This window comes from Rhipicephalus sanguineus, chromosome 8, assembly GCF_013339695.2.
Source record: "Rhipicephalus sanguineus isolate Rsan-2018 chromosome 8, BIME_Rsan_1.4, whole genome shotgun sequence".
Taxonomy (NCBI): domain Eukaryota; kingdom Metazoa; phylum Arthropoda; class Arachnida; order Ixodida; family Ixodidae; genus Rhipicephalus; species Rhipicephalus sanguineus.
This window is the reverse complement of record NC_051183.1, coordinates 114,102,787-114,124,228: the sequence shown is the minus strand read 5'-3', so window position 1 is coordinate 114,124,228 and position 21,442 is coordinate 114,102,787. Positions and strand designations below refer to the sequence as shown.

Here is a 21,442-nt window from a genome sequence, read left to right as displayed (position 1 = left end):
ACGTGCGTCGTGTCTTCCCTCTAGCCTGGCCGTTAAGTCTCACAGAGCGAGCGGGGAACGCGGTCGACAGGCGCGCGAGAGACGGGCAGCGTAGGAGAGGAGAGAGAAGGGGAGGAGACGCGCATGCGCTGGCGCTCATCGCGAAGTTGCGCAGGAGAGAATTTCGGCATGTCGAGCCCGCATTTCAGAGGAGTCAACCGAAGCAAGCGCTGGACTGAACGCGCGCAGCACTCTACCACTTGAAGGAGAGGAGACTAGAGGAGGAGAGCAGCGCATGTGCCGCGAGAGCAGAATCGAGAACGTAGGAGAAGCGCAAGCAGGTGCTGGGAGAGAAGTGGAGAGAGTAACGCGCACCTGTTGGAGAGAGGGAAGGAAGGGAGTTGCGCATGCGTAGTGTGAGTGCGGACGTCGCGCCGCGGGACATACCATCGAGCAAGAGATGCTTCGCATCTAAAAAATAAAGAAATATGCAAGCCACTTCCACCCCAAGTGAGATTTGTACGAACACCGGAGCATTTATTCGCCTGTTCCCCCATGGGTTTATCTTTTGTTTATCTGTTCATTTCTGATCTTTTGTTGTCTTATGCATTATATTCTGTTGTGTTCTGTTGTGTTTTCTTGTGATCATCCTCTTTCTTTTGCGATTATCTATTTTTTGGTCGATGGTCTCCCATCTACTATTTTGCTACTGTTTGCTGTTCCGAGCGCGGTGTGTCTAAATCCCGGCGCTGGCGTTTCCCCTCTGCTTTTCTCTTCCGTAGATCTGTGTATAACTCCCGACGCTGGCGTATCGCTGTTGCCTGGCTGGCTCGGACAGACGAATTAGCCCTTCGGCTACGCTGGCGTTCACGGGCAAGCAAGACCTGGTGCTCAAGACATGCAGCCTGCTCGGCTCGTGTGTATCAAATGTGGGACCTCCGTGACGCCAACATGAGGCATGAGTCAACGACGAACGGTCCTTTTAGAATGTTCCGCAGTTAGAAGATTCCTTGCAGAATGCTGTTTACGGGGGACGTCGGCATGGCGTCTAGTCATGTTCCATGTAACCTTCGTCAGCGTCTGAAACACGCGAATACCACGCTAATTGGGCGATCACCGAATCATCTTTACTTGGAATCAGGTGTTCGCAAAGTTACAATTTTTCTTATATGCACAATCCTCCATGCCTCCTTTAAATCCTGTCCTGCACAGAGCTACTATTCCGCTAGCAAAAACTTCAGTGAAGCCCTCATAGAAAGTGGTCTCCTTTCAGGTTTCTTTTGCACCTCAGGTACAACGCCCTCACATTTAACCATTCACAATTTGCCGGCATGGGTTCGTATCGCAGTAGTTAAAACTCTCGCCTTCAGGGCGTGGGAACACGGGTTCAAACAGAGCTTCGCCACTTCGAAGGTCCCTTCACATTAATGGTAAAAACTACTGTTGTTTACAGGTGTACGGTAAAAGCTCGCTAATTGCGACTCACGGGACCAGAAAAAAAATGACCGAATAAACCAAATTCGGAATAATCTAAAGTATCACAAAAGCAATCAGCAGCTGTCTATCACATCAAGGCATTCTGATTTTCGTGATCGATGTGTTCATCCGTTACTTATTTTTCATAAGGGCGGTCTAAAACGCGCAAATTTTATCATTCGCACCTCGTTCACAATGTGACCGCCGCTCAAGACTGCCGCGTCTTAAAGGGACACTGAAGCACTTTTTAAAGAAAACGAGGTTATGGTGTCATAATAAGTAATTTTGTTCGGCGAACTCGGAAATCAAGTCGAAAATTTGCATAAACCAACGCAAAACACTTTATTTTGCCGAAAACGAGCAAGAGGCGCCTCGGCCGGCATCGGGGGTCTCGCCGCCGCCTGTGATTGGCCGAAGCTCCGTGACATCACGATAGGGACCATGAGGGCAGCTGACGGCGCGCGCTGGCGGGCGATGCGGTGTTGTCGGTGTTTTTAACGGCTGAAATCTGGTAGCTGCTGTTATGGCGAACTCTGAAAGTCGCAACGAGTTCGCTGTACATCCTTACATGTTCGAGCCGGTCGCCACAGTTAGAGCGACGACCGAAGACGCTGCCAGCACCGATGATGCACAAGAAAGTGTGTCCCAACCGGCCACCTTCACCCGCGTCGGAAACATGGACTGGTACGTATAAGATGCATGTCAGTGCTCAATTTCACTGTCGTAAACTGATACAAATCATATACGTTCAGCCGCGGATATTCAATCCGATAAGGAACAGCCGCCTTGGCACTAGCTTTTAGCTACGTATTGGCACAGTCCACGCTAGCGCGCGCATCGTGCAGAAACATTAGTTCGTGAATTTCACTGCTCATAGTGCAGCGTTGTTGATGCAATCAGTATCACACTTCGCAGCGGGCAAAAAGCATGCGATGAGTCAGTGTGCTATCGCGAGAAAAAAAAAAAAGCGGCACGAGTGCCGCTCTTTGCTGCGCAGCGTTGACATGTGTTCCGAACTGCGCTGCAAGCTTGCGCATGGACGGTTTGGCTCATATAATGCTGCTCTGTTTAAAATATCGTCGCTTTTTCGAAATTCTGGCCAGTACTACAGTGATGGTGTTAAAATGCAAGCGGTAGATTATCTGCGTCGTGAATATGCGATTGTCGTGTAGAGTACAAGATATGCAGATCTGGTCGTAAGCAATATCAAAGCGTTTTACACTGAAGCACCTTACACGGTAGTTACCGATATCTGTGTGCACGTTTTCGCCATAGGTGCTCATGCACACACTGCGTGCCAATGAAGAACGAGGAGGACTGCTGCTGCTGCCTCGAGATTCGGCAGATCCGCGACCGGCAGAAACATCCCCGGTGCATCACAACGACAAAAAAATTTAAAAGTGTGTGCTTAAACAAGGACGTTTTGGAAGTGGCCTTACAACCGAATGGCACGCCAGTTGACTCGTCAAGTCAGATGTCTGTTAAAAACAGGTGAGAAACTAGTAGCTATAGGCTTTGATTTGGAACTTTGTGTTTACAGTGCCCTTCACTTTTTCAGAAAATTAAGACATGCAGGATACAAGCAATTTGTCTACCTGACATGGAAAAGAACTGGCCAAAAAAATAGAGTGATACTGCCCAGTTGTGTGCTGAATGCAGTTAGAAAAAAATATCCAGACCCTGAAGGCACGTACACTGGATTCAAGCACTCCTATTGTTGATGCAAGTAAGTGTACACAATACAGCTATTGCTGGTGGAGCTGAGGGCTTCCACGGCTGCTCCTAAAAACATGTACAGCTCGAGATGTACTACTGCTACAGCAGGCACTTTTCACTGTCGTGTGTGATGGAAATGAAAAACACCACGTACTGAGATGTGCCAATAATTTATTATTGCTCATCTCCAGCTGGGCACTATAACAAATCAGATACACATGGCAATTGGAAGAAATTTCCATTCACGTTATTGCCAGTGTTGTGGTCTGTCCTAATTTTAAAGAAAATACAATCTGTAACAGACAAGCAACCACATGCAACTTTGAGCATGTGCATGATAATCATTTAAAAAACAACCAAGAAATATGATTTGTAACATACAAAAAATCTGACGGCATGCATAAAACTGGATACAATTTATGACATGCTCAGAGTTTTGCTCGAGTACCCAACATATTGCTATGAACTCATAATAACCAATAGTGTCACCTTTACAGCTGCTAAAATACAGTGTTTGGAACATGTGCGGTGTAACTCCTGTGCTGTTCTTCACGAACTCAAGCAGTGTTTTGTGGTATTTGTCACGTAGTAAGCAATCACGACTTAATGTGGCAATGAAGTGCATCGAGGCAAGGGATTGAGCTGGGACAATTTCCCCTCTTTTCTTCCCAGTGTTGGGCCTCCTTCCTACAGCAAATTTATTTATACACATTGAACAAAAAAGCAAATAAACAGAACACACATGAAAGAAGCTGCATGCATGTTTCTACCCCCATGAATAACATCCCGTAATGTGCACTAATCACAAGATTTGAACAACACGAGTAAATCCAGCCTTACTGCAGCATGTGATGCACCAAGCAAATATAAAATTGCGGCAAGAGTGAAACAACTGTGTCAAGAAGCTGCATGCACGTTTTTAGACCCATGAATAACATCCCGTAATGTGCACTAATCACAAGATTTGAACAACACGAGTAAATCCAGCCTTACTGCAGCATGTGATGCACCAAGCAAATATAAAATTGCGGCAAGAGTGAAACAACTGTGTCAAGAAGCTGCATGCACGTTTTTAGCCCCATGAATAACATCCCGTAATGTGCACTAATCACAAGATTTGAACAACACGAGTAAATCCAGCCTTACTGCAGCATGTGATGCACCAAGCAAATATAAAAATGCGGCAAGAGTGAAACAACTGTGTCAAGAAGCTGCATGCACGTTTTTAGCCCCATGAATAACATCCCGTAATGTGCACTAATCACAAGATTTGAACAACACGAGTAAATCCAGCCTTACTGCAGCATGTGATGCACCAAGCAAATATAAAATTGCGGCAAGAGTGAAACAACTGTGTCAAGAAGCTGCATGCACGTTTTTAGCCCCATGAATAACATCCCGTAATGTGCACTAATCACAAGATTTGAACAACACGAGTAAATCCAGCCTTACTGCAGCATGTGATGCGCCAAGCAAATATAAAATTGCGGCAAGAGTGAAACAACTGTGTCAAAGAAGCTGCATGCACGTTTTTAGCCCCATGAATAACATCCCGTAATGTGCACTAATCACAAGATTTGAACAACACGAGTAAATCCAGCCTTACTGCAGCATGTGATGCACCAAGCAAATATAAAATTGCGGCGAGAGTGAAACAACTGTGTCAAGAAGCTGCATGCACGTTTTTAGCCCCATGAATAACATCCCGTAATGTGCACTAATCACAAGATTTCAACAACACGAGTAAATCCAGCCTTACTGCAGCATGTGATGCACCAAGCAAATATAAAATTGCGGCAAGAGTGAAACAACTGTGTCAAGAAGCTGCATGCACGTTTTTAGCCCCATGAATAACATCCCGTAATGTGCACTAATCACAGGATTTGAACAACACGAGTAAATCCACCCTTACTGCAGCATGTGATCCACCAAGCAAATATAAGATTCCCAGGCACAACGACACTCTTTTTAGGGTTCTCCACACCTGTGTTTTCATTTAGAGCAACAACCCAAAAATATTTAAAATTCGTGTCAGTACTCCTTTAAATGAGAATTTTCCTACTTTATACGATCTTATGACCCAGGAGGTCTGACAAACACCTGTGAGAAATAATGGTAGATAATAAAAGCATGCATTGTGATTAAAGCCTCAAGACAACAATTAAATACTTATTCGCCGTGGTTACATCGCTGCCAATTGAAGCGACTCATTCGCTTAGCTACCTCTGTGTCCTTATTTACAATACTAAATGAGCTGCTGAGTGGTGATCGAGTCTCAGGAGTGGCCTTGTCCTTTTATCCAGGAGGTGCATTGATGGCTGCTGTGGTTACTGCCTGCAGGAGGTTTTGGACGTAGCCTGCAAATAATTATTCAAGCACCTTCATTTCTGCAAAATAAATTACAGTACGAAAACTTACCATGTTTGGCTGCCTCCATTATGGGACAGGCCACAGGCTCACCCCCAGCTGCTTTCGGGTACTTTATGTGCCATCGTGGAGTGCCATCCTTTGTGCAGGCTTGATCACGCTCACTATTCTCATTATAGTGCAGCACAGAAAGTTGTGTCCTGAAAAAAAGGTACATTTAACTGAATGAACACACAAGGAAAAGCAGCGTCTGATTTCTGTAGTTACAAAAACTGACCTTGACCAGGTGCAATTTGCAGTTAATAAAAGTTGGCATAGCTAATATAAATGTAACAATAAATTACGTACTTTAGAATGGCTGTAACAAGACAAATCACAAAAAGTTTGAAGCAGTTGGCCTCTTCCCAATACAAGAAGAGTGTCAGGAAAACAACAAATAAATGGTGAACTGCTCTGATAGGGGAACATCGTCTTCATACCTTGCCTTCATTCCAGCATATGGGTAGTGGTACAGCTTGGGTGCAAAATGAAGCAGCAGGCTGTGAAACGCCTCAAGTCCATACGTCTGGTATCTGGTGGAAAGCCGTGGCATGTCTTTCAGCAGGGTTCTCGCAGTGGCCACCTCTTCGAGTTTCTGCAGTGCCCTCGAGTCTGACAAAAAATGTTCAAAAGCCCGGTTTTGTCAATGGGATAGCACAATTGAATATGGTGATAAATGTGGTAAACTGGTGCTGTGACATTTTTCTCCAGAAAAAACTAAATTAAATGAACACACCAAAAACCTAAAAGAATTTTCCTAGGACTGACTCTTGAACATCACACCATGTGGCTATGGTGCTTTGCTATGCTTCGACCTTCAGCATCACCTTACACTTAAAGCCCCCCCTTCTCTCATCAAAACAGCTATTTTGCCATAAAGCATCAATGGAGGGACGACATTTCTTTATAATGCTCTAATATGTAATTTTGCTTTTGTTCAGTCATTTCAATAATTACATGTAATCATGGGGCAGGTTAAACAAGGGCATCGTCTTGTTAGCTGGACGCATTGAAAATCAATCTACTGGCATTCCAATTAAAGTTCCCCTTGTTTCTCTGCGTCAGACCGCCTTCTAGCAGCAGTCTATTATAAGAATAAAAAGTTCTCTAAAACTTACAATCTTAAAAGTTATGTCAGTCTGCTTATTTAGGTCCACTTTTTTAATAGTAATATATCAGCAGAGTTTCTGTGTAACAAAAGCTCTTAAATTTAAAGGGCCCGTAAACAGGCTGCGACATTTTTTTTATACCCGCCAAACAAGCTCGCTAATCCGTACAGTAGACCGCGGCGATCACGTTTTCCGAATATTACAGCGCTGCGCGCCGCGCAGACCCTTCATTTCGAAAAATCACAGCATATCCACGGGGTGAATGATGATGAGTGGGGCGAAGCTACGGAGGGAATCATCTGTAAACCGTGAAACTCTTCCGTGAAATGCGCCCAGTACATAATATAAAGAGTGTGAAACATCGTGTATATATTAAACATCAAACTTTTATTGTACTGTTGGTTTACGTGGTCCCTTCATTATCACTTGTGATCGGTGAAATGCAAGGAAGAAGTCCGCTCCCGAGCGAAAGAGCGCCAAGAGCGACCGCATTCCCCGCTCGCCCTGTGCGAATTAAAGGCAAGGCTAGAGGGAAGACAGGACGCGCGTTCCACGACGCGAGGTCGGTAGCATGCCCAACGAAAGCCAACGGAACGCGATCGTGCAAGTGCTCCGGCTTCGCATCGCCTCATGGTTCCATTTAGCGTCCCAAAACCAAACATATTGCTCAAGGTGTGCCTTGCGTTTTTCGTAGAAATAATTTCTTTATCATGTACATTAAGACGAAAAGTTGAAAGCTCACTAGAGTGTATCGCCCGCAAAGTATGTCTTTTAGTGTGATTTAACTCTCGTACGGCAGGGTCCTCGCGCCGTTGCCGGTCCACCTCGCCCGTTGACGAACGGGCGAGGTGGCTACAAACAAGTACTACTACTACACTTTAAGAAAAACATCTGGCGTTCTTTCGTTCTGCTTTTACAAAACATCTGGCGTCTTTCGTTGGTTTATTTCATCAATCAACGGCGTTTTGAACAAAATTTTTATTGATTAATCACGCACAGGAGAAATCTCACCAGACACTACCTTGGAGGTAAACAATGGCTGCTAATGGCAATGAGAGACAGAAGAAGTCGGCTTTTAGCTAACACTTACACTTCTACTTCTACTAACGTTTCCTACTAGAACATGCCAATGGCTGCTAATGGGGAATGAGAGACAGAAGAATTCGGCTTTTAGTTAACGCGCACGCTGCGAATTTTTTATTGTTCAACAACGCACAGGAGAAATCTCCCACCGGCACCACCTTGGAGGTCAAAGCGTAAGACTTGTTACTCACTACTACGACCACGACGACTACGAGGGACGAACGGGTGCCGCCTTAAGGAGCTTCGCCCCTAAAAACAATTCCCGCGCTTCTTTCCTACGCCTGACCAATCCTCCTCGTACGTGCAGTGACGTCAACTCGGCGATCCCCGAGTTGACGTAGCACTGAGCTCGTCGATTGGTCTAAACCAGGTCTCAACAAACAATTGTCAAGTTAACGTCAGTTCCTGTTCCCACCCACCGCTACGAAACTGCGCCTTGTTTTTTGGCCCTGCGGTGATGCGGTTTCGGCCACGCAGTTGTCGCGCTTATATTCCTCGCACTGCATAGCACCTGCACGCACTTCGCCTGCGTTCTTCAGTTGCCGGCTGCAAATCGAGCGGGGAGAGGGGAATCTCCGGTAGCTCGGACGGGTCGCGCTTGCTCGCGCGGCAAGCGGGGTTCTCCAAGCTTTTCTCTCACGCCCCTTCGACGTCTCGAAAAGCAAGCACGCATTCCTGCTGCATTGTGAACTGTCATGAAGAGCCGAAAATTGCCCGTCAAGTTACGGAGCACGTGCGACAATATAAACAATAAACAACAAGGAGCCGCAGCAAGCGGAAATGCGTTGCGACTGATCGAGCTCGCCCATGACGTCAATTGTTGACGTCGTGTCACGTTGCTGAAGTGGGCGGAGTCACGACGACGGGCTACGCCTTTTCCTCCATGTGGCGGAGAAGGGTAGTAAGGCCGCGCGAAAATTTGAAACCAGCTGAAACGGATGTTCTAACCCCTGTAACTTCATTATTATAGCACGTACTCGCAAAATTCTTGCGGCAGCATGTTCACATAGCAAAAGTGCGCATATTTCTTTTCATTCAATTTTTGGACATCGGGGTTGTTTACTGGCCCTTTAAGTTTAAATGTATAAGTCCCAACTCTTGCTGCTTTGCCATTGCTCACCGTTTTTTAGCCATTCTCTCGGCTCAATCTCGCCATGCAGACACGAGGGAAACAACTCATCATCGTGCTCATGAATGCCTTGAACATGATTCAGAAGCGATTTCCACTTTGGAACGATTAGTTCCTTGTTTCTATGGCTAGAAGCTGCTGCCCAGTACATATGGTTCGTAATAGATTTTATCCATGGTAGCAGCTCCTTGCAGTCGCTTTGTTTTGCTGCAGTCTGCAGCTTCTTGTTGACCCCTGAAATGCACATTTAAAACAGACAATGTGACCATTGATTTGTATTAGGTCGCCACAAGTAAGCCTGCGTCAATCGTTTACAGAATTCATTAGGGTACCTTTTGCCATATGCCACACATCATACTTGTGTTCGGTTTCTTCCTTGTGTTTCTGCATGAAACACTTTACTTGAGCATGGCGGTCCGTGACCAGAACGGACACTTCAACATTCTTGTCGTCCAAGAAATCAAGGGCACGCTGTAGCCCAGCCAGCTCCATGCGACAGCTGCCGCCAACCTCATTGGACTGCAAATTCAATACGCACTTTTGTGATAAACACTTCAGAAAATAAACAACATGAACTTGTTAAAATGTCATAGTAAAGTCATAACACACCTGCACGACCTCAAAGTGCAGTATCTTGTTGCTCTCCACATCTAGCAATGAATACGTGCCAAACTTCGCGCTATAACCGGGCGAGTCTGCTCGCCCATTCCCAGCAAGCTTCACTTTTCTCTTCTGAGCATCTAAAAGCAAAAGCTCCTGCTCATCTTGATATACCTGGAAAATTTCAGCGCAATGAGTGCCTCTTCTAAAAACAACAAAAAAAATCCTCAACTGCCTTGCTTACTTTGCCAATGGCGGGCCACAGGTGTACGCGCTGAATGGAGAAAAACGTCCGCTCACTCACAACTTGTACCCCCATCATCGAAAGCATTCTGATTGAAACTGTCGGGTTGTTTCCCGAAAACAGCACTGCTGCACAAAGTTGCAAGTTGAGCACTGGCTGCTGTTTTTCCACATCTTGGTTGCGCCAGCAGAATGCATGGCCTGACCGGCACTGGCCGTTAGCCTCCACCAACGTTCCCTCACACGTGAAGGTCACTGCACGAGGAGCAAGGCAGATGCTGCACACAATCAGAAGATCACGCAGACACTTTTCTTGAACGAAGAAAATTCTTCCTTCTTGGCCAGATGTTTGCGTTTCGTGTAGTTCTTCTGGCCTGAGAAAAAAATGGAACATATTTTGATTACTTTCCAAATACAGCCACATATGTCCTGGCAAAGCCATGCATCCTTCTTTATGTAATTCTAGTATGCAAAACTACGTAACATAGCTTTGCAGAACGTGCAGTTCATCAAGGTCATCCAAAGGGTTGTAATCAGGGTCATCATCTGGGTCGTTACAAAAGAGGTCATCTGGAATTATGTCCTCACACTCCTCTTCCTGTATGCTCATATTGACCTGTGTACTTGCATCTGTCATGACTGGTCCACCAACCTGTATACCTGAGAAATCAAACAAAATATGCAACCCCACTGATCCACTATGAACTATGAAGCATGTCAGCAAAGTGTAGAGCTACAATCATGCGCGGAAATCGAAATATTCTAGACCTGTGATCTTTAAGTGCAAAATGCATTGTGTTACAAGCACAGCCAATTCGATTCACAGGAACGTACCTATTGAAATGGTTTGAGGCTTTGCTTGGGTGCAGTGTGAAGCTGTGCTTTTCTTTATATCTGCCTGCACACCATTGTTGCGTGTTGTTCGCTGCACAGTTGTTTGTACGCACTGGTCAGAAGTTTGGGGATTGGAAGTGCTCACTCCTTGTATCTCCTGTGGATGATCATCTGGGCAACCATCAAGTGTTGCGTCCACTGAAACAGTGAGTAGAAAAGATATTTTGAAACATATGCAGAACGACTCAGCCCATATAATTTTGTATGGAACAGTTGGCTGGTACGTACCTGCTGAATTATCAGGTGAAGCGTTCTGACTTGAACTGGGGCCTGGCACTTCCATTTCTTCATTTTCACTGCCCAGCAATTCTGCAAGAATCTGTAAGAACGCAATACGTGTTCATTCTGGTGCTCAATATGCCAAAGCTAGACTTGAGAAGGCTTTCACCTAAGAACAGATACATACAGAGCAAGACATGCCTGAACATTCATGAAATAATCGTCTGTGATACTATTTTGCAGTCCCGCATTTCTTTTTTTTTGTGCAGTGTGATAAAAATACCATCACCTTAATTTCAATATACTTATATGTAGCCCGTCTGCATAAAAAAATCTCAGCACTACTGCAATGACGAGCCTCATTCAGCAGTGTAGATTGTGAGCAGCAAAACAATATTGTACAGGCCGAGATCCTAATAAGAAAGCTAGGGACATGAACACTTGAGGGGCCAGCGGTACGTTTCCTGACATCTGTCATAAAATATCCGCATTCGGAAGTATTTTCTGTTATCAAACATGTCACACAGGCAATGATCGAAATCGAGAAAGCCTTTATTTAGGTCAAGCGCTGCTACGCGGAAACCTTGGACTACGATTTTGCTTGATCTGATGGCATTCGGCAGTGATCGAATGACACGGTAGCGATTATATGTTGTCGTCTGCATCATCGTATGAGTGATTGTCGTATAGTATAGCAGCATTTTGATCGATAAATATCACCCCTCTCGGAATCTAACGAAAGCGCCCGTGTGACACGGTCACTTTCGTTGGCCATCAAGACACGTATTTTTAAGGCGCGATCGCGAGCTGCCGCTGCTACAGTGAGATAGCCGCCCACTGGGTCCCAGATAGAGCAAAACTCCGAAGGACGGCATCTGCGCGACGGCTCGCGATCCGCGCGTTCCCTAGAGATTCAATGTGAGCGTCGCCGCCGCAGAAGCGACGCAGCACTGCGACCTGAGCACGGCTGCGGCAAGCGCGGGCTCACCAACAAACTCCGCGCTGCTATGGCACATAAGTAGTTTCACAGCCTTACCTCAGTTTTTCTTCTTTTCGCGAAGGCAAGTCGTGGTGGCGGCGACGGCCCCCTCAGGTGCGGAAACACAGAAGGAACCGCGTCGCTGTTCAGTCGCACACACTTGATCGTCAATCCCAACGACTGCATCAGAGACGGGCTTCGTACGTAGTCGCTGTCACGGAAGTGTTTGGAGCACAGCACACTTGACCTCGTAGGTTTAAAGCATTTTCTTTTAACTGCAGAGACCCATTTTGCAGCCATCTTCTGATCCCGAGGAAACTTATGAAAAGCGACCACATCGCGACAGTAAGTGCTGCGGCAGCCATATGCCACGCAGTAATTCGGCATCGCGAGTCCGCTTCAACCCCGCACAAACACAACTAGCGAATGCCGGAACGCGAAAATCTCCAATCGAAAGAACAGAACGCTGCAATGGCAAGAAATCCCTACGAACTGGCACAACTGATGCTTCGCTAGGCAGCAGATCGCAGCAGAAAGAAGGCACAAACCGAAGCAAACAGGCACCGGCGGCTCGCCGCGATCCCGATGCCGACGTCACCACCCCACGTGACTCTCTCCGCCCCTGCCCTCAGCGCGCCGGAGGGCGTTCCCTCGGCCAAAGTTTGCTCGCTTATAGCGCCGTTATTTAATCGAACATCGCGAAAAAAACCTTCGCAGGCATGTTGTAAGAGGTCATAGATACCGAATTTGCAACAAAATCGCGAATTCAAAACTGCTTCAGTGTCCCTTTAAGCGGAAAGATGCTTTAATCTATCCGTTATTACGTACCGCCACCATTAACACCACCACGCGGGTGACGATAAGTTTTTCGTTGGAAAAATAGACGGCAACGGCTCGTTCGTTCATCACATTGCAGCAAGCGAGCACCGCATCTGCTGCTGAATAAACCTGGCTCACTAGCGCACAATTATGCATGCCGACTACGCATTTCTTAAGGCACGCGGCGAAATCGAGCCTACTGAGTGTCAGAGCTATGACCACAGTCGCTATCGAAGGTATCACAGAGCCCACGCATTCGTGCGCACCGAGTAATATCAAAACGAAATGGCTTTGCCGCAGCCGCCGAAGACTTGGTCGCCAACAACGTGATTGTGGTAAGATTGTGGAGGGCAATCAGGACTTTCTGAAAGCCCACAGCCGTTGTGGTTGTTCGCGAACGCCCTTTCCATTTTTTTGCGAAGCACGTTTGCGCGCTTCGTGCCTGCGCGCTCCGAGGATAGTCCGAATCAACCGCGTTGCTGCGAATATGATCGAATTAACGAGAACCTGATGTCATTGAACAATACTTATGCTTTCCGGGACCAGGCAACGCGCCCGAATTATCCGATTTTCCGAATCAACGTGGGTCAAATTAACAAATTTTTACTGTATTTGATTCCTTTCTGGCATCGTTTCACCCGTGTTCGAATCTCGGTCTTCACAATCCCTATCCGCACCGCTCCAATACATCGCAACTTTTGGCGTCGAGGGACTTTCTAGGATCGACGAACAGGCGTCGGGTTGCCTTGCCAAGGCGCCACGTGTGGCGTTACGGTGCTCGACTGCTGACGCGCAAGTCGCAGTTTGAATCCAGGCCGCGGCAGTCGCATTTGGCGGAGGCGGCGACATTCTAAGACGCTTCTGTACTGGGACTAAGTGAACGTTAATGAACTCCCGGTGGTCAAAATTTCCAGACTCCTCCACTACGGCGTGCCTCATAATCATACCGTGTTTTTGCACGCAAAGCCTCAGAAACTATTTTTTGTTTGTCTATTTCGGTGGTAACCCTTTCAGCCCTGCATTTTTTATTTTGGTCGGGGACTTTTTTGTGCGTGTTTTCCCAACTGTTATGATCTCAGAAGCTCACAAACGAAAACTTGAGTCAGTGGTGCAAGTAATAATGGATTTTACAGGCATGACATCAAATTAGGTCACCAGGGCTCAGCGGTTGTGAAATGAAAAAAATGGCATCATTTTTCCTGCTGTTCACTAGAGTACACAAAATGTGAACCACGTCTCATTTTTCAGTGCGATACTCATGGAAACAGCTTCGGTACGTCGACCCGAAAATGGCGCTTACCCGCCTCAGCTGACCAGCCTCAGCGTCACCCATGACTTCGGTAAAGCGTCTTCTTTGCGGCTCCCAGCTCAAAAAGCATGTCACCATTTTGGTGCCAATCGCAGTGGGGATCACTGAAGAAGTATTCCCCCAACAATGAGCACTTTTGGTTTCATTTCCGAGGTGCTAGGGGAAATGTGCGATGGTGTCAATTGACACCGCCAGGGCCGAAAGGGTAGACCAATTCTGAAAACTATTCGTAATAATGCTGTCGTATTAATTAACACATGAAATCTATGTTGCGTATGTGAGACTACTTGATGTTTTTATTGAAGAAGTGCGTGTGCTTATACAGTATATTCTCCAATACGCGTGAGAAAAAAGTTAATACTACAATAGGCAGGAAGTTTTCAGAGTTCGTATGTACATCACTGCAATGTAAAGACGCGACGCATACACCACTTTAAAAATGATAGGTCCGTATGCATTGCCCCTGTTTCACGTTGACGTACATACAATATGCAATGCTGACTCCCTCGAAACACCACTTTGGCTTCCCCCGTCATTTTTCTTCTGACGTTTTGCCCAGTCTCGATATTTCTTCCTCGTGTATACTTTCTAACTTAGCATTTATCTAAATATGTCCTCTTTAACACAGATCTAGCTGATTTATTTTTTGTGTTAAGGCGGCCAGTGACGGACCCGCAAGTGTACACTCGTAATTGCCTTAATTCGGCCCGGCAAATATCGAAAGCAGCATGTGGCAATACTACGTAGTAAGACAAAAACCTTTTATCTGTTATAGACGAAAACATTATTGGATAACGGCCGACTAAAACGACATTTCATAAATCGCTGTTGCACATAAATGGTTGTCATATATCTTATCTTAAATCTAGTGCAGCTCCCATGCTATCGCGAAATTCAGGGTGTTTCAAGTAACTACCACAAAGTATTTCAAAAATTAAAACGTTACCAATAAGCGTTTGAAATTGATGCAGCAAGCTTCTAAGCCACATAGAGCACGTTAGGATTTTTTTTCCATCCGCCAAGCTTGGTAATCAAACAGATCGGTTAATGCACTTTCTAAGTAGAAATTCTAGCGAAAAATCTTCAATACAGAAGTTGTAGTGCTCGTTCAGAAACCTTGGTCGGATTTTTGTAGCGTTAGCTACACTTGCGTAGCCGGAGCCGATTTCGCATGGATCCTCATGAGCCGTGCTGCGCATGCGCGAGGATCAGTGCTGTCACACAGCTGGCTCACCGCTCTCCGCCACCGCATCTCACGCGCTCTCCGCCACCGCCGCGTGCGACTCGCCGCTGCTGATCTGCGCGTTCGGGAGGACTGGCGTCGTAGCCGCGGCAGACACATTGGCGCCAGCGCGTGCGCAGACTCCGCCACCGCCGCGCGCGACTCGCGGCTGCTGGTCTGCGCATTCGAGACGAGTGACGTCGTAGCTACGGCAGACACACTGGCGCCAGCGCGCGCGCAGCTATTCGCCTTCGCTGTGCTGTCGCCGTCTGACACTGTGCTGGAGCCGATTGATAGCGCCTCTCACTGGCGTTTGCAGGTGGGTAACGCCATGGAGAATAAGAGCAAGAATGCTGCTCAACGGCGCAGAACAGCCGAGAAGCTTATCTCATCCCATCCCGAAGTAGTTGCCTGGCATTTAGCGGTTCAGCGTATGAAGAATGAACAGAAGAAGGCTAATACTCCTAGACAACCCAGAAAGCTAAGAATAATCAGCTGAACATTTGCTAACGCTCCGCATATCCTGGCATAGCCGAGCTAAGCCACTGCAAATTTTTAAGCTACGCTAAGATAACTCCCGTGATTAACTTTTGAAGCCTTTATTTAAAGCGTGAAAATTTTTAAAAAGGACCACGTGACTGCCGCCTAACGCGCGCCGCTTTTATTGCCTTCAAAGGTAAGTTGAATGAAGCATCCAAGGCTGCTCCCTACACAGAGGTCGATTGAACAGGCTATCAGTGAGTGTGGCATGGACGTTATACGACACAAGGGACGTACCGTTTTAGTAAAAAAATCTTCAGTCAATAAGCAGCAGCCACAGGCTAATGCCATACGAGACCGTAGACACCACTTGATGTAGGGCAGGCATTTTTTTCTTTCCGTTTCGCACCAATGAAGGAATACGATGTAGGAGGCGAGGGTGACCGTGTGATGAAGGACGGAGATAGAAGGTTCACTCGCACGTGGTGGCCGCTTTTTGTCGATTTTTTTCTTTTTTCTTTGACGTTCCTTACCTGCCATTGCTTAACGTACATCGCAGTTACCGAAATGATGGCACTTGTTTGCAGCCACCCAACTCTGTGAGAGTAGAGGGAAGCAGGGAGTAGGTGCATTGCTAAAAATTGTCTACTGACAATTGCACCTTCTGCTTCTGTCAAGCTATGACAAAAATGCTATAAGTTAAAGCCTTCGATTACGCTAAAAAAAGTTAGTTTCGCCGCAAGTCCGAAGTAATGAATGAAATAGCAACAAAGTGGAATGGTATAACGAGGTAAGACTAGCAGCTCACTTTTAGATGTGAAGCATCTGATAGCGGAGTTCAATCCGGTGGTGGTGGTGGTGGTGTGCGGCGTGACCACCCTTACTGCGCATGCGCAAACCTTCTCCACTTCCCCTCTCCACTCCATCTCTCCCCTTTCCCTCTCCACATCACCTCTCGCCTTCCCTTTCTCCCTTCCCTTTCCCCCTCTCATTTCCCTTTCCCAACCCTCTCCACTCCTCCTCTCCCCTCCCATTTCCTCTTCCCTCCCCTTTCCCGTCTGCCCTCCCCTTTCCCCTCTCCACTTCCCCTCTCCCCTTTCCCCTCACCACTCCGCCTTTGAAATGCGGGCTCTACATGCCGAAACACTGCTTCGCATCGCCTCATGGTCCCCTTTAGCGGGAAATGGTGTGATTTTTTTTAGCATGCGACCTGGCGAAACTCCACAAAACGCTGGCGAAAAGACGGCATGTTATTGCAGAGAGCGAAGCGACCTTTGCGCTGTCTATGACTTCATCGCAGACTGCGCCCCAAGAGCAGAATAGCCAGAACCCCCTGCTGACTTCCTCTAAAGATATAGCGGCCGTGACCGCGGGTGACCACGCCTGGCAGGACAAAGTGCGCAGTGCCTGCTGGATCCACTCAGCCTTTCTTAGGCACCCCCCCTCCTCACGCGCTTTAAGCGCGACAGACACGGCCAGGGACCTTTCCGTTTGAGCAGAGATCATTGGCAGAATTCGCACGCTTTCACTTGCACATAAAACATACGACGCGCGTGCTGATCCTATGGATTTGCCTTTTCTATGGAACATCACGACGATGGCTACGCCCACAGCGAAAATGTATTTGGAATATCCACATAAATGCTATCGCCATAAAAAAGACAAAGGTGAATACTTCCCACGTGTGTGGCTTCATAATATGGCACATCTCTAGTGCTTGCATCATGCAAGCTAAACAGCACACCCCCCAAGAACTATCTTTACATTACACAACTTCGGTAACTTGAAAAAATGTGTTGTCATAAAATAAAATAAAAATAGAGCTTTTAAACAGTCCGAATGAAAGCTGTAAAATAGAACAACATATACGCCACAGCTTCAATGGAAAGTGTCATTGCAATAAATGTAGCAGCTGACTGCTCCATGTCAGATGAAGGTCAGTGACGGAGACTCTTGGTGAAGTGCACCACATTCACCGATGTCAGCATGGCAAATGTCATGCTAACACTTGAAGAGCATAACAAGAAGCCCTGCTTGTGTATGCAAGGTCCAGCAGCTACCCCGCTCTCGGCCTACTAGTGTCTACACCCACGGTGTTTTGTCTGAGGCAAATTCTCTCAGGCTCTTGACCTCTGCTGATCTGGGGTAGCCGCAGCCAAACGAATTATGCCTTCCGAAGTCAGTAGTGTGTAACACACAGGTGCCGGGTCTATCATCAGCAGTTGCCGATTGACCACCATGATGAGAAAAACCTGCAGGATCGGCGATAACGTGCATTAGGAAAGTACAGATCTCCTCATTTATACCCAGTGGTAACACAAAAAATCTGGGCAATCGCCGCTCCGAAAACCGCACTGCATGTACCTCGCACACATCTGTGCACCGTAATGCAGTTTCAAAGAGACGTCGACATTGCTAAACCTGGACGTTAAAGCCCGTAAAACCAGAAGTTCACTTTCCGTTGACCACTTTTAAAAAGTGCGAACCAGGCATGCATGAAAAAATCCGCAGATCCCACGCAATGTCGGAATCGATGTAATGCGAAGCAGCCAGCAAAGAGCTGCATACATCGTCTTGTTTGTCGTTGAGGGTAATGACGTCATTCATGTCGTGACATCTAGTTCGCTATACAGGGTGTTCCAAGAAATGTGTCCGAAAATACTCCAAAATCAGAAAGATGCGATATTTGTTCGACGCCATCACAATTACTTATTTTGTAGCCGCAGGCATGTTAAGGCATCTAAAGACATCATTTGGGGCACTAATCATGAAAGTTAGATTAATTAACTTTTCAATTAGTCGAGTTAGGCTGTTATGTCAAATGGGAGAATTCAAGTCCTCCATGCGAAGAACCCATTGCAGCTTTGAGGTTTCGAAAAAGCGGCCTCTAGTAATAATTGCGATGTAATGAAGCTGAACCAAATGCAGCGGCGAAACCGAAACCGAAACGCGGGAGCGCTCAACTGCCATATTCTTCTGAGACGTCCAGAATGAGTGAGCGTCGTTATATCGAGCATCAACCGACTTCGTTGTGCTGGTGTGCGGGCTGCGCTTGCTATTATAGCACGCATGGCGCACATATATTAACGAACGCTGAAGAACTACACCTCTGTACTCGTTGTCTTGAACAGTGACATCATTCTGGTCGTCTGCTTGCTGCCCTCATCGGTGGTTCGGTTTCGGTTTCGCCGTTGAAATTGGTTGAATTTCATTACGCTGCAATAGTTAATAGAGGCCGCTTTTTCTTTATCTCAAAGCTGTGATGGGTTCTTCGCATAAAGAACTTCAATTCTCCCATTTTATATAACCGCCCAACTCCACTAATTAAACAGTTAATTAATCGAACTTTCATAAATCGTGTACCAAATGATGTCTCTAGCTATCTGCGGCTACAAAAGAAATAATTGTGAAGGCGTGGAACAAACATCACACCTTCCTGATTTTTGAGTATTTCCGGGCACATTTCTTGAAACACCCTGTATATCGCGAGATTGTCATACATGCATGGGTGTACAATCTGGTATATGCCATGGTATATATGCCATTTCCATGTTCAATCCTGTTATTTGTGTTCGTCAGACAGTCACGTCGCGCAATACCAATTTTGGTGTATATCAAGCTAGCGAAACGGCCGCCAGCGCACCATGAGCGTGGCACGTAAGTCACGCTTTACATAACATGCGTGTCATGATTTTCATGTTAACTCCTGTTATTTGTGTTCGTCACATAGTAATGACACGAGACGCCATTTTTGGTCTATATCAAGCTAGCAAAACAGCCACGAGCGCACCATGAGCGTGGCACGTAAGTCATGCTGTGCATGACATGCGTGTCATGATTTCCATGGTACCACCTGGTATCTGTGTTCACCACGCAGTCACGTCGCGCGATACCAAGTTTGCTGCATATCAAGCTAGCGAAACGGCCGCCAGTGCACTATGAGCGTGGCACGTAAGTCATGCTGTCCATGACATGCGTGTCCTGATTTTTATGTTAACTAGTGTTATTTGTGTTCGTTACACAGTCACGTCACGCAATACCAATTTTGGTGTATGTGAAGCTAGCGAAACGGCCGGTAGCGCACCATGAGCGTGGAATGTAAATCATGCTGTACATGACATGCGTGTCATGATTTGCACGTTTGGACCTGTCGCTTATGTTTGCCATACACTCTTGTCACGCCATACCAATTTTGGCATATATGAAATTAACGAAACGGCCGCAAGAGCACCAAGACAGTGGCATCTAAATCATGTCGCTCATGACATGGATATCATCATTTTCATGTTATGGCATGTCATTTATGTTCGTCATAAAGCCATGTTACGCCATACCAATTTCGGTATACGTCCTATTAAAGAAACGGCCAAGAGAGCACAAAGTCGTAGGCGGCTAGATAGATAGATAGATAGATACGCTCAAAGTCGCAGAAGTTCGCTAAGAAGTGCTTCGCATTTAAAAAGCACATAGCGACACTCAGGCACTTGAAAGCATGCCTTATATCACGCTAACGAAAAATTTAAATTTTGTACGTGTGACGACACGGATAACTCAAGTCTTATGGAAAGTCGCGTCCTATGCAAACATTTTTTTTTTCTGTGCAGCTCAACAATTTCCTCAGATTACATTGATGTTAGTGATGCATAAAGGCAGACTAAACGTACTTATAGCTGAGTACCAATGTGCCCAAACAAGAACTCTCGCGTACTTTACCCCGGTTTTATGTATCTAAAGTCGAACTATACAAGGTATAGTCGCCGCAAGACTTGTGTTACATAGAAGGTGCCGCAAAATAAAGTCCATGGAATGTAGAAAGAAAAAAGAAATTCGGCAGATCCCACGCATTGTGGGAATCGGTTTCATGCGAAGCTGTCAGCGAGTACGTCTATGCTGTACTTTATGGCTTTGAGCCAAGCGTTACGAGGTGTATCGACGTGTTTTTGTCAGTGAACTTGCTATGTGCACCTCGTGGGCTTACCAGGCACGTCGACAGCACTGGCGCTTATAGGGTAACTTATGGTGCAACGTAACGTCGGCCCTCACGTTGGAGTACATACGTCAGTATTAGACAGATTTAGTTGGGCGTACACAACAACGTACGGACGCAGCCTGCCATAGGAAATGGCTGGCAGGCTGCGTCCGTACGTTGTTGCGGACGCCCAACTAAATCTGTCTATTATCGAAACTACTTTACGGTGCAATCATGTGAATATCACACGTAACTTTCCTTAATGTGTTCCATCGGTGTCAGTAAAGCTTCAATATAGCTTGCTGAATCATAGGAATACAAATGTAATGTTAATTAGACTGCTATAAAAGCTCTTACCCTCCCATGCCAATTTTTGTCTATACCAAGTTAAGGAGGCGATCATGAGAGCACGCAGACGTAGGCGGCTAGATAGATAGATAGATAGATAGATAGATAGATAGATAGATAGATAGATAGATAGATAGATAGATAGATAGATAGATAGATAGATAGATAGATAGATAGATAGATAGATAGATAGATAGATAGATAGATAGAAACGCTGAAAGTGCCAAAGGTTCGCTAAGAAATGCTTCGCATTTAAAAAAAATTACAGCATATCTACGGGTGAATGCTGAAGAGCTTGGGCGAAGCTCCTGAAGCAATCATGTGTACACCGTGAAATGTTCAGTGATTTCGCCCAGCAGTAATCAAAGCGATACGCCGCTTTGATTATTTTTCTTTTTTCCGTTTTTCCTTCTTTTTTTTCTATATTTAGTTTTTTTCATTTTTATTATTTTTTCATTTATT

At 46.1% G+C, this 21,442-nt stretch overlaps 1 protein-coding gene across 1 annotated transcript in view; it reads right to left on the bottom strand.

The window, feature by feature from the left end:
• Positions 1 to 4,809: 4,809 nt before the first annotated feature.
• LOC119403454 (uncharacterized) overlaps positions 4,810 to 21,442 on the bottom strand; it is a 20,060-nt gene continuing 3,427 nt past the window's right edge. The window contains exons 2-7 of the mRNA XM_049418592.1: positions 9,508 to 9,672; positions 9,231 to 9,417; positions 8,890 to 9,132; positions 6,018 to 6,189; positions 5,590 to 5,738; positions 4,810 to 5,528 (exon numbers count right to left, since the gene is read on the bottom strand). Of these exons, the coding sequence (XP_049274549.1) occupies positions 5,467 to 5,528; positions 5,590 to 5,738; positions 6,018 to 6,189; positions 8,890 to 9,132; positions 9,231 to 9,390 (786 nt within the window). The 5' untranslated portion in view covers positions 9,391 to 9,417; positions 9,508 to 9,672 and the 3' untranslated portion in view covers positions 4,810 to 5,466. The remainder of the gene's footprint in view (positions 5,529 to 5,589; positions 5,739 to 6,017; positions 6,190 to 8,889; positions 9,133 to 9,230; positions 9,418 to 9,507; positions 9,673 to 21,442) is intronic.